At 38.7% G+C, this 13,979-nt stretch overlaps 1 protein-coding gene across 1 annotated transcript in view; it reads left to right on the forward strand.

Annotated features, from left to right (window-relative positions):
- Positions 1–865, forward strand: part of LOC115246407 (calcium and integrin-binding family member 3-like) — a 2,595-nt gene extending 1,730 nt beyond the window's left edge. Inside the window, exons 4-5 of the mRNA XM_029825216.1 lie at positions 7–132; positions 621–865. Of these exons, the coding sequence (XP_029681076.1) occupies positions 7–132; positions 621–838 (344 nt within the window). The 3' untranslated portion in view covers positions 839–865. The remainder of the gene's footprint in view (positions 1–6; positions 133–620) is intronic.
- The last annotated feature ends 13,114 nt before the right edge of the window (positions 866–13,979 follow it).

Raw genomic sequence — 13,979 nt, forward strand, 5'->3', positions numbered from 1 at the left:
GACGCCAGGATCCAGGATACTCAACGTCTATCTCCGAAGGAATCTGCTTCGAGGAATTCCTCGAGATGATGTCTGTGTTCTCTGAGCAGGCACCGCGGGATCTGAAAGTCTTTTACGCCTTTAAAATTTACGGTATGGACCACCAGGTGAACCAGACAGACGGATGGACGAACAGACGGACGGACGGACGGACGGACGAGCGAACCGTGAGAGAGCCTGGAGGTCGACCTCGCTGTACCTATAGTTCCGTGGGATGAGAAGTACATACGGCGTTCAGACACGACATCCATGATGCACGAGAATATTTGCACGGAACAACCGATCGATTTTGCCGACGTGCAGCGCGTCATAATTATACCCTCCTTCGAGCGAGACGTTTTTCTTTCACCATAAATTGCGTTTTTGTGTCTCGTTATAATTTTATTGCTTTTAATTTTCATAAATATTTTATGGATGAGCTCTTAAGTGAAGTAAAATGTATTTTAGATTTAGAGAAGAACAGCCTCGAGAAAATATTTGTTTTAAATATCAATTAAGTTTGCGTCTCTCGCTTTGATAATATTCTGATAATTGTTTTTATATTTTATCCTTGCGATCAATCTGTAATTTTTCATGAACAGATTTCGACGAGGACGGGGTGTTGGGTATAGGTGATTTGGAACGCACCTGTCGGCAGCTGACTCGAGGTGGGCTAAGTGCCGAAGAGATGACTACTGTGTGTCGAAAAGTTCTGGAAGAGAGCGACATAGACGGCGACGGGGCTCTGTCTTTTCTCGAGTTCGAGCACGTTGTAACTAGAGCCTCCGATTTCATGGCAACATTTCACATAAGAATATGAAGAATGAGCACTACATGAAATTATGTATAGAAGAAATGAATGTAGGTAAATAATATTTAAACAAATATATATTTATATAATTATCATCAAATTAAAAAAAAATAGAATTAATCCTCTATTGACCAAATTATTTATTAATTTATTACACAAACGTTCAATATTCAGTGAATAAATCAAGAATAAAATAAATAATAAATTTATACTTTTGTTCGAAAGATACAAAGTGTAGAGATAAATTTCTATTCTACAACCTTCAAAATCGATGAACGAAGAATTTAAAAAAAGACTAAACAAATAAAAAACTAATATATGATTTTAAAATTATATTAGACAGTAAAGGATTAACAAATGCTTAAGAAATAATTAGTTTGAAAATTATATTTTTTCCGTTTTATTCGAGTTTACTTCATATAATGTAATTAATATCTATTTGCTTATTCTTGTTCACTTTACCGGTAATTTAACTAGTAAGACCTTCCGGGTTGTGTTCACAGATTGCTACATCTTTGATCGAAAGTAAGATAAAATTGTAATAATATTAAATACTAGTCGCTACAATTTAATTACTATAGCAATTAAAAAATGTCATTTTCTATAGCAGCTTTCTTGTCAGGATTAAAGTCGATGCATCTTTAAAAATTTCTCATTTTCAATTATTTATAGCTTAAAAACCAGTAACGTTTTTAATATTAAAAAAGATTGATTCTTCCTCATCCGGCTTTGAGTACTTGTAGAAGAGCGGGACTTTTTTTTATACACCCTGTATATTTCATTGTACGCGTTGCGCAGATATATCTTCTTGTGCTCTCATAAGTTGCCCCTGTTGAGCAATAATGAGCGCGATGGTGGATAAGTAACCAGGCTATTCATTCTTGCTCCGGACAGGAGTCCCTCCCGGCGATGCGCGAGGAGTCTCACGAATGCGATTTCGCAATTTATACGGCGACGTAGGCATCGATTCTCCGCAAAATCAACGACAAACGGAAGCCGACGAGAGCGGAAGGGCGCGCGGCATAACACGTTGCATTTCACATTCCTCATTATTTCTATAGCGGCGCGTTTACACAATCGTATGTGCAGATTTATATACACATTTAGAACTATTTGAATGTTTCATGCATCGAATATATGCAATTCTTAGAATTATATTATATTTGATAGATTTATAGGATTCCGAATTTTTTTCAATAGCGAAATACTAATCATTACGTCCAACAAAACTTGTCGAGATAAATTAAATATTATTTTTATGCATACTATATTTTTAACGCTCGTTGTCGCGGTATCGCTCGAATAATAAAATACCACGCGTGCCAATATTTTCTGATAAATTACGATTAAACCATTAAATCGGTTTTTGTGCGATATATTTTATACGAACACGAGTTGTAACTCGTGTGAAAAATTTCATTTTGTAATATACATGACGCAAGCAAATCATAAATTTTACTACCCTAATTATTCTCTATTCGCTGCAATACGCAATTGTCTTCTTGTATTACATTTTTAATAAGAATATCCGTAAAAATCTATTCTCATTCGCGATTAGAATCGCTGAAAGAGAAAGAGAGAGAGAGAGAAAGCAAGTAAGAACTTAATTAAAGTCCCTGTAAAAACGGCATAATTATTGCGGATTGCTATTTCGAGTACATTGCCGATGCGTTTCTCTACGCACAATTGTGCTCGACGAAAATATTTTCGCAAAAATCTCATCATTCTACTTGCAGCTTCATTTTCAGCCCTTTCGAACGGCGCGCACGCACACGTAAGCGTCTTGCGTATCCGTCAGCACGTCCTGTCGTCCCTTTGGTACTTCTCCCCGTCCGACAGAAGCGTCCCTCACCCCGCCAGTCGGACCCTGGTAGCGCGGAGCCGTGGTCCGGTCGTCTTAAAAAGCGGTCGAAATCGGAGATACCGCCCTGTGGCACGGCCGGTTATAGTCGGCCGCGCGGTAACTAACCAAGTCTCGGGACCAAGGCCATCCGGTCACTTCCCGGCCCCTACCTGGGGCCCCTGCCGTCCCTCCGTCTCTCCCCGTCCACCCGGCGGGTCGCGGAGTGGCCCTCGAGGCCCCGCGAAGGCTCTTCCCGCCTCCCCCTTCCTGCCCCCCCCCCTCGACGCAGGTCCTCCGCCGTTCTCCGTCGAGGAAACCCGGCTCTCTCGAGAGGTTTCCCCTTCGTGCGGCCTGTAGCCAACCGCCTTCCACGCCGCGATGTCCGTGCATTCTTGGGCCTTCTCGACGTGGCTTGTCGCGACGGGTCTGTATGGAGGGACCCCGTGTAGCCTCACTTCTCCTCCCCCTCTTCCCCCGAGCGGAGGCGAGACGAGAAGTCAGAGAGAAGAGGAATGAGAAGGCAAAGATCGCGGGTGGATGTGGCGAGATGAAGAGAAGGAGGAGAAGGGGAAAGAGGAGATGAAGACGAAGATGATGAAGAAGAAAGAAGAAGTAGAAGCGAGCGCGGCACAGGTATGTAGGTAAAGGGACAGAGAGGGAGAGAATGCACCGGTGGTGAAACCAGTGGTGGCGCGATGGTGGAGGCGGTTGAGAAGGGCAGGTTTAAACTCAACTTTTATGGCGCCCTGGCGTGGGCGAATTTTCTCTCTCTCTCTTTCTTTCTCTCTCTCTCTCTCTCTACCTCGTGCGCGCATTGGAGATCTCTGGAACTTTCCTCGGAGCCTCGACCCGAAGGTCTAGCAGTGACACCATTCGGGTGGAGATTTTTCGGTGGCTGTCGCGGAGAGGTTTCCGAGTGTCGTAGGCGGCTCGGAAGGTAGGTAGATAGGTGTACCGAATCCATTGCCAAGCGGCTCGGACCTTGAAGGTAGACCTATACTGAAGGGTGTCGTTTGAGAGTTATTAACGTTTTGTTCTCGTGTGACGTAGAGAAAACGTTAAGCTTCATCATCTGTGAATGATACATGAGCCCGAAAGATTTTATCCCACGTCATGCACATTATTTATAAACCAGCGATGTATAATTCCTGATGAATTAGATGAGAGGTGAAGGGAGGTAATGATTCGTTGAAGCCAAAAGATTTTATTCGATCGGCAAGCAGTAGTCACGTACAATTATTTGAAGCCGATAATACATGCATATATATAATTATATGTGTGATGTGATATCTTTTGAAGTTTGAATAATTTAACTCCGATCCTATAAAAAAAGAAAGAAAGACAAAGAGAGAGAGAGAGAGAGAGAGAATTTTTGCTTATAATACAATATATGTATATACATTTATTCATCTAACTAAAATAAGTCGCGTGTCTACGACCTTGAAATGTGTCTGGCATGTGTAGTCATCGTGAACTACCGTTTCGCGGTAATATGAATTTTTGCTTATAATATTGTACAATATATGTATATACATTTATTCATCTAACTAAAATAAGTCGCGTGTCTACGACCTTGAAATGTGTCTGGCATGTGTAGTCATCGTGAACTACCGTTTCGCGGTAATATTATTCAGAGATAAAGTTATGATACATACTCGGAAATATAATGGTACTCTCTCACACGAACCAGGCGTGAGACGCGGTCATGTCTCTCGATACTATCTGCTAATTACGTTAACTGTATTGCCACGTAGTCGCACGTTAACCGCAACTGACTGCATTATCATTCACATGCCGTTAAGGGAAACTCGGACAAAGCGTGAACTCTTATCACATTAATCGACATTGTAAATGGAATTAATCGCGATCTGTTAGCGGATAATAATTATGCAACTACTCGTGGATTAATCGCGCGGATAACAATGTTTTGTCTTAATTAAGCTTATTTTTCTATTAGATTCCCTTCAAATTACGATCGAAAATCGAGCTCGTGCTCGATTATAAGCGACGTTTCGTCAACGTAAATTGTTCTCGTGACAATCTATAAATTTTTAAATGTGTGCGCGAGGATCTTGAACCTTCCGAAACCGGACCTAGATATCTTCTATTACTCTTTCTCATTCTCCCTCTCTTTCTTTCTCTGCTTCATCTTCATACCGGTCGGCTATTTGTGGAGCCGGTCTTCACATTCAGAATAAGTCAGACGTACCGTGGAAAAGTTGAATATATATCCGTTGCCTTAATCTCTCAGCTGTTGCGAAAGAGATTCTATTATACAGGAAAAACGAGGAGTGAAAGCGAGAATGAAAAATTGCACGAAAATGAAAGGAAAACTGTACGATTGTGTAAGTTTGAGGCGCGATAACGATTTCCATTATTACATAATATTCTCACTTATAATTTGAAAAAAAAAATGTTAATCAACAATTGTTAAAGCTATGAAAAACTATATCAATATTTCGTATATATTGATATTTTATTTAAGAAAAATTGTAGAAATACTCTAGTCCATCTTCGTCAATAAATTCATATATAAAAAGAAGCACGAGAAAACCTGGAGAATCTCGTATATTGTAAGAATATAAAATTCGCGGAGAAAACAGCAAAAAAGCATCGATATTATTGCCATATAATTGGGCAGATAATCGATGAACTCAGACGGATACAGCATATTTATTCGACGCGAACTCGTCCGGGAGGAGAGGTGCCGCGACGAGAAGCAGACATTCGGCGACGTCCGTACTTCGGCAAGGTTACATGGAGCGCGTGTAGTCGAAATAATATTGGCGCTCTCTCGTGAGCACATATCGTGGTGGTTCATAAAGAGGCGAGAGCCTGTATATAGGGAACCGTCTACCAAAGAGGGGGAGGAAGGGTCCCAAGGAGTCGGTTGGCGTACGGAATGTGGCTTGACCGGCCGACCATCCCCCGCCTTCTCTTCCATCATGGATCAAGAGAGAAAGAAAGAGAGAGAGAGGAATGAGAGAAGAGAGAAACGCGGGAGAGAAGAGAACTGGCCCAACCGCCTTTGGATCCTAATGGGCTCCATTGGGGTGCTCGAATATTCTTTCACTATCTCGGACATCTTCCACGAGAAAAGTGTAATCCACCGTACATGGAACGCTCTTTTTCCTAATGTTTACCACAAGATACCTGCTGTTACTCCGAATTGTTAAGGAGAGATATACAAAGATGAAGAGAAACCGATTTTGAAATGTTAAGATTTTTAGAAACCTTAAGAGAGAATAAGCACAAAAAATCAATCGTCCAATTTATTGTTGATTTTTAACTTCACAAATATTGCAGTATTAAATTTAATGTTTTATAATAAAATTTAGTAGAAGACGCGGGTTTTATCTTTAATTAAAATTAAGAATGTTATGTCTGAAAATTATCGTATTTTATAACATTAATTTTTTTAGAACGCGAATATTATATACAAAAATACCACAACGAATGATTCTCTAGTGATATTTATGAAAAAAATTATACCTTTTTTTATAAATTTATAATTTTTCATATATCGGATATATTCCGATACATACTGTCCTTTTTCTTCAAATCCTATACTGCTAGATGCAAATTCAATCAGATAGCAATCGCGCAGAACGATGTACCTGCGAAGGCTTTAGTATTGATAAAAAGTATGTTCTGCGCATCTTTCAAGCAGATTTCACGGCAATTATTTTATATCACTCTTATCTGTCCATAGTATCGAGAGAACGGCGAATGATTTAGTGAAGACAAAGAATTTCTTCGATCGCGCGTTAATAAGGATTTTTGCCGTATATTTTCAACGCGCACGCACAAACCGAGAGAATTTTAATTGAATACATTATTGAACACACACATTCATAGCTTGGAAATACAATATAATATATTATCGTGGGAAGACTCTCCTCGCACGCTCTGCGCTTATTGCATCTCTTGTAGTCGCGAGAATCTCTAGATACGAACGAGACAAGAACGAAAATGGCAGTGACCTATGAGGCTGTCTATCGATAATGCGAAAACTTAGTCAAAGGAGAAGATGCATGACTGACACGTGCACAATGGACGCGCGTGTATCTGCATCAACTGTTCGGAACGTTTTCCTCGCGTATGCATCGCTCAAAGAAAATCGCAAGAGATCGCCGTAATTCTAGGAAACCACAGATTCATAATAAAGATATTTAAGGAATTACGCCGAATACGGCAATATTCTTCGCTGAAAATTATAGCGGCTTGCTCGCGAGCTTCACCGAGAACGATATGCAAATTTACCGTTTGAGGAAACTTGCAGATTTATGTAATCAAGAATTTGCGCATTTTCGTGATAAAGATAATCGATTAACGATTAACGTTTGATAAAGACGATAATTACTGATCGATAATTATCATCAACATGCATGAAAAGCAATGTTCGACATATTCTTTCCAGATGATGAAGTTTGTATTAACATTGCATCATAAATCAGATCGGGATTTACTTGAGCTTCCCATTTTGCGACTAGCGCGAAACGGTTCGCGTATTACTCTGACATAAGTACTTTGAATACAGTTCTGTCGCACGTCGGTATTCAAAGTAGTTTCGCAACGTTGGTCGTGGCTGGCGGATCAGCTTTCTGCTCAAGCACCGCCTAAATTTATTCCACAAGCGTTCCGTGCATTCGAAAGGCACCACGTCGTTCGGAATATTACATGATTTCCACGTTTTCGGCAAGCACTCGCAGTTTTCGAGTTTGCGCGATGCTAGAAACGTCCTCTATTTTAATACAGTAACGTAAAAAGAATGATAACTCTCTCTCTCTATAACTGTTAGCATCATAAGTTATTCAAAATATATTCCGTGTATCGTGCGCAGATACTAGTTTACACAACGTGATGCTATTAAATAAAATCAGAATAATCATTATATAAAATCGTTATAATAAAAGATGTAATATTAAATGCGTACTTTAATTATTCGTGAAAAATAAATATGCTTAACTAAACTTATTAATTTTTTCAGAATTGAGTGTTTTCCGTCATAACTACATATATACTTTAGAAAATTGATATTTGATTTGTACGATTAAATGTGGTAGTCTTCAATATTTTGTTATCCTTCTCATATAAATCTCTTACCGTCAAAAAATATTCCCTGCATTAAAGCGCTATAAAGATACGAAGATATTTAAAAATAATATTTTAGCATTTTAATTGTTTAATTTCCTTCCTTAAAGTATTGTATTAGCATTATATTATTATAATATTAACAGAAAACAATTTTTTTTCAGGCACAGGTTAATCTGAGAATCAAATTACGCGCATGTACAAGCACGAAATAATGTTTGATCGAAAAAATATTTACAATAATACACAATCTGACATATATTTCAATGAAAAGCGAAATGCTCAAAGCTTCAAATTTCAAAAACAATATTTTTTCGCTCATCATCTTCATTTCGTTAGTTTTTGCAAACGCGAACTATCGTTTCGTAACCCGACGTAGCGAGCCTCGTAAGCAAGCGTGACAAACGCGGACAGCCGTTCCAATTATTTGCACAACAACTCACGTTCCCGTAGTCAACAAATAAACCACGTGCGCCGTGTGCAAGCGTTATCGCCTCTCTCTAGCATGCCGATGAAAAATTTCAAAGTATATGTACCTCTTTGCATGAGAATCACATTAAAGGTCAGTGTCGATTAGAAATAAAATTTACAGAAATGTATTTATAAATACTTTTATCATAAATCTTGTCGAATGAAAATTATCGCTTTTATATTTACCATACTTTTGTCTTAATTTATATAACAATTAGATATGCAACTGCAGAATTATTGATCCTATAGAAACAAATATGTTTTTAAGTGGTAACGTAGGAAGTTACATATTACGAATTCAACTTTTACACGCGAGTAAAACCATTCCTCCATAATCGGTGCATTCGGTGCCTTACGGCAGCGCTCGTTTACTCTCGAAATCGTGGACCGGTAAAAGTCGATGATCTGGAAAGTTGCCGGTTCGTTCGCATAGCGCACGGACGACGATAATGATAATGTAAATCAAAGTCTTCGGGCGGTAGACGGAAAATGGAACGCGTGGTCAAGACATCGACCGTCGCGACCGCGCGTTCGGACTCCGGCGTATTTCTTTCCGCGGCAGTAAAATGGTAGACAATGAATTATCGGCGTGGCTACTTAGGCGAGCGATCTACTCAACCAGAATACCGCAATACTATTCCGTGACCGAGACGTCGCGGCTCTTACAGCCGCAATATTGTTGCGAAGAAGTTAATGCGGTCGCGCCGTAGGCCGGGACACTGATTAATGCCAGCTCGCCCGAATACGGTGTGGCGCTATTATTACCGGATTGCAGAAACCAGTTATCGAACGATATACATAATCGTTCTCTCACGAGCGAGCAGCCGAACTATCGACTTGTCGCGATGTCAATTTTGATGTCGGCGCCCACTGATGCGATATATACGCGATTATTTCGATCGTCGCGAGCGCTGTAACGCAGATTAAAATTGATATAATTTTAAGCAGCTTAGGATTGTGCATAAGATATATTTCCATGCTTTAAAATAATATTTAAAAATGAGCTCAGCGAAATAATTGTACTAGTTTTAATTTCTAGTAGCTGTTAGACATGCTTTTTTTGTGGAACATCTTTCTTATTTACGAAATATGCTTAACTATTTAAATCAAATTTATTTTATCGCTGTAATATCAGTGAAATATCTTTAGAGAAAGAGAGAGAGAGAAAGAGAGCGCTTTATTAAAAGAGCGTTACCAAGCGAATAAATTGTTAGCAATTCGATTGATCAGACGTTATGTGCGCATAAAAATCATCATTCTGTTCGCATGAGTCATATTGTAACTCGAATCCAATCGAGTGCGGATAAATCTTTAAATCCAGTACTAAAATTTTGATATAATATTGGTGCATAGAAAAAACGGATCATTACGATAAGATTTATCGACGAGAATTATTAATTGTTCCAATTAGGGTTCACGGGGCGCATGGAATTGAAAAGCTCTGGGCTCTGCAAGAGGAATGGGACAATCGTGCAGATTTAACGAGGCATCGTTCAGATTTGCCGAGTGACGATGGCGGCGATTTATTTTCCGAACAGCGTCAGCTCTCCGGCTGTGAGTTACGTTTCTCGAGTTCGTGACCGCCAAAGGTATCCTCTTCCTCATGGGTAAACGCTACCGTTATAACGCCGGGTTGCATTCCCGATTGATGTTATCGATGAGAACGACAACGACGCGCCTACCGATCAGCGTGATTAAACTCGCATCAACGGGACACGGTTCCGTTCGGCGAGAGTAAATCTCCCGATTATATTCGGTTGCCGTGTCACACTTATGGTCCGTTGTTCGCCATTTCACGTTTATCTCGCTTTAATCGGCAACGTCTTCCATCCAGCTCTCGTACACTTTATTAGGCAGTTCGCCTTCGATGAGGCTCTTGCGAGCAAGAAATTTGTTTCCCAGAAGAACCCGTTCAATATCTGAAAAATGCAATTTTATATGCATTATATTCGTCGAAATAATGTTTTTAACGTTGGTTTTCTTAAATTAATTTCTTGCATATCTATTTTTATATTTCAGTTATGAATTTTATTGAAACATATATAAAAAAATTGTACAATTTAATTGAAAGACCTTTAAAATAGAAAAAGTCTTAAATCGTGAAGAAAAAAAGACTTGATAGGTGATTTCCGGATAAAACAGAAGCCTTGACATTGTGTAATGAGATCTATCGATGAGATGTCGACTCATCGTCATCCTCTGAACCGATAGAACAACCATAAAAAGTCAACAAATAACTTGGAGGAGACCGCATGATCTTGGCCAGTTGCGCGATGAAGCAGTTCCTAACCGTTCTAACGGCCACGAGAAACTTCATACGACGACGAGGTAGAGAAGGTGAAAAAACGAGCAGGAAGAGGATGAGTGGAAAGAGAGACAAGATTCACATACGAACATCCGGATAGCCTCGCATAAAACTAAAGCAGCGCCGATTGCCGGTTGCGGAGAGTCGGAGACAGGAGTAGCCACACGGCGGCGACCGCGAAAAAGAAAAAGAAGAAGCGGAAGAAGAGAAGAGGAGTAAGAGGAGATGGAGGATTATAGGTGGAAGAAGAAGAAAAATAATAATAAGAAGAAGAAGATGTGGAGGAAGAAGGTGGGAGGTGAGGAAGCAGGAGGCGAGAAGAAGGCAGAGGAGAAAAGAAGAAGACGGCGTTCTCTCGCGGCGGGATTGTCGAGGAGGTCCAGACCAAGCTCCATCTGCATAACCGGTATATACCGACAACGTGGACCGGCGTGGAGGCAGACTCGAGCGTGTCCTCGGTACATTATATCGCTCGGTTCGTCCTCGTGCGACGGTCTGAGGATCTCTCGAGGGATCGAAAGAGATAGAAAGAGATAGAGGTTCAACATGAGAAGACTGCGATGCTCTCGGCTAGATTGCGCATGAGTGGAAAAGGAGCGCACGCGATACTCGAAGAAACGGGCGAGAAGAGAGAAAAGCGTAGGCGCGAGTATCCGACGACCGATGACATCATCGGAGAGCTCCTTTGCCTCTTTCGAGTCATTCTCGCAGCAGAATTGCTCTCTCTCTCTCTCTCTCTCTCTCTCTTCCTCTCTTTTTCTTTATTTATCTCATCGCGAGTCTGATTTTTTCACAGCTCCCGTCCGCTAAGCCGCATTCATGCTAGGAAAACTAAAGATGTTCGGCGGCGCGTATATATATGTATATATATCTAGGAGATATTCTGCTACAGGCGACGGCCAACATGAGAAATCAATCTTTCTTTTGTGTTTATAACTTGTACGATATTATCTATAAATGGCCAACGGTATACTTTTAGTATAAAAATTTCATATTAAAAATCAAGTAATTTCAATAAATATTATAGTAACACACACAAATAATCTTTCTTAAAAATTTTTTAACATTTTATTTTTTAATTATCAGGTAATAAAAACAATTATAGTTTAACTAGAACTATTACATATAGGCTTTAATTGATTAATACTCTTTCCAAGATATATTTGCTGATCACAAATTCTTTAAAGAATATGTTTTTTAAAATTAAAATCACACGAGTTTTAGAACATATATTATCTCTTATAAAGGAGAAATTTTTTAAAAGCCATAAATATTTTTTATTTATTCATATATTTTGTTAAACAAATGAAAGAATTGCGGAATTAAACAAGAATTGTTTTTTTGTAAATTCAATGGTTTGTTGATTGAATTATTGTAACTCGAAAGCAAAAATTGTAGCAGATTTCGCTTAGAGGCGCTGGAGAAAAGTTAACCGAGCATATATAAATATGTCGGTGAAACCGCATTGCGACTGCGTTCTGAGCACACACAGTGTCCTCGATGCTGATCATCGTTATACAGATACACTTATCTAGTCGCGCGGAGACTTCAATGCCCGCGCGACCGCAGCTGCAATGTCGCATTCTCGGTGAATCCACGCAGCATCATTGATACATCATCAATAAATCGTACTACCTAGAGTTGCTAGAGGATTACAGCAAGAAAGGTAAATAACCTACATTGACACTATGTAGTAAGAAAAAAAAAATCAATGTGATTTGAAAGTTAAAGAATGCATAAATGAGAAAAGGTTAAAAGAGAAACAACGCGCGTAATTATTACATGACACGTATAACAAAATCCGCATGTAGAAAAAAAAGAAATGAAAATTTGGAACGATATTACTAACAATGAGAAAATATTACAAAGAGTTTTCTCCTGGAGCTCGTAAATATGCTTGTCCACTAGCAAAAATTCTCCGAAGAATTTTTATGCACGTATTCTCTTTCAAATTATTTTGAAACAAAATATTTGATTTTTAAGGCTTCTTTTCCATTTTCTAATTCTAAGATTTCTAATTAATAGATGCAGAAAAAAATACACGAAGAGAAATTGTAAAAATATCTCAGTTATAAATTTTTTTAATTTTTTTAGAAATTCCATGTGAAAATCTATTTAATCAGATCACAAATTTATTTCCGGCAGATATATGAGACATTGTAAATTTGCTAAAGCAACACTTTACCAGCGATCCAAGAGAAATATTTCAAAAAATTCGAGAAAAAATGTTAACTGAGAAGAAGATTTAGGAAGGATATAGAAAAACCTCTCGATAAAAGACCATCTCTCAAATTTTACCTGGAACGTATCTATTTCTGAAACCTATGGATAATCTATTAATGGAACTAAGGGTACTATGGAATTATGGAACTGTAAAGCGGAAATATCAGTGGAAAGCCGTTTTCTAATGGTAAAGATATTGTTAACTGGAACGACTAACGATATGAAATGTTTTCGTTCGTTCTCGACATACCTTCTACCATCCTTCTTTGAAAACTGACTATGAAAACATCGTCACTGAACATTTTTTGCTTCATCACGAAATCTTCGCTGTAGAGTATACAATTAAAAAAATTTTTTATACAAGACTTTAAATTTATGTTTAAGTTTGTTTCGTTGTGACTCTTCATATCTATATCTTTCTACAGATTTTTACAGAAAAGTATCGCAGTTTTTGAGATAAAATATCAAGAATAAAACCTATTTGAACTTATTAAAATAAAACATGCAAGTAGATATTTTTATAAAAAATATATATGCAAGTTTTGACAATTAATATTTATCTATTCATCCAACATGACAAAAAATGTTGGAAAATTTCAGACGTATATCCGTTTAACGTAGACAATGGTTATCGCATCAATAGAACCAACATGTTCGTAACGAGTAACGAACGTAGTAACGAAATAAGGAAAAGAAAATTCCAGAGTGTTAGGGCCTCTAAAAACCAAAACCAGCGGTGAAGTTTCTTCGGGAATAAAGAACGAGACATCTATAAACTCACTACGGACCTCAGGGCTCACGGGGGTTCTGGACTGATTTTTCTTTTTACCTGGCTGAGCAGGTGCGAACCGATTTCTATAGTCCTCGCCTGGTAACGGTCGTAACCAGCCGTTGACGACACGGCATGGCTCCTGTCGTATCCAAACGAATCGTTTTTATAAATCATGCCAATTTACAACGCAAAGAGAGAAAGCCATATCGCTAGTCTATAACCGCATTCATAAACGTAGTTAATTAATGCGCTAGATCGATAGCCGGGTTATGGAGAGAAGCGGCACATAAATAATTCTATCGAGTTAATGATTGTGACGCTCTGTTATCATGGTAAGATTATCATAAGTATGCCTTTTTATCATATAATAAATTTATGTGAGTTTATAATCGCGATAAAATTCTGATAATCGCAGTTTTTCCTTTTCTATAGAATCACCAAC

The sequence above is a fragment of the Formica exsecta genome, unplaced genomic scaffold, assembly GCF_003651465.1.
Source record: "Formica exsecta isolate Colony F162 unplaced genomic scaffold, ASM365146v1 scaffold149, whole genome shotgun sequence".
NCBI lineage: Eukaryota > Metazoa > Arthropoda > Insecta > Hymenoptera > Formicidae > Formica > Formica exsecta.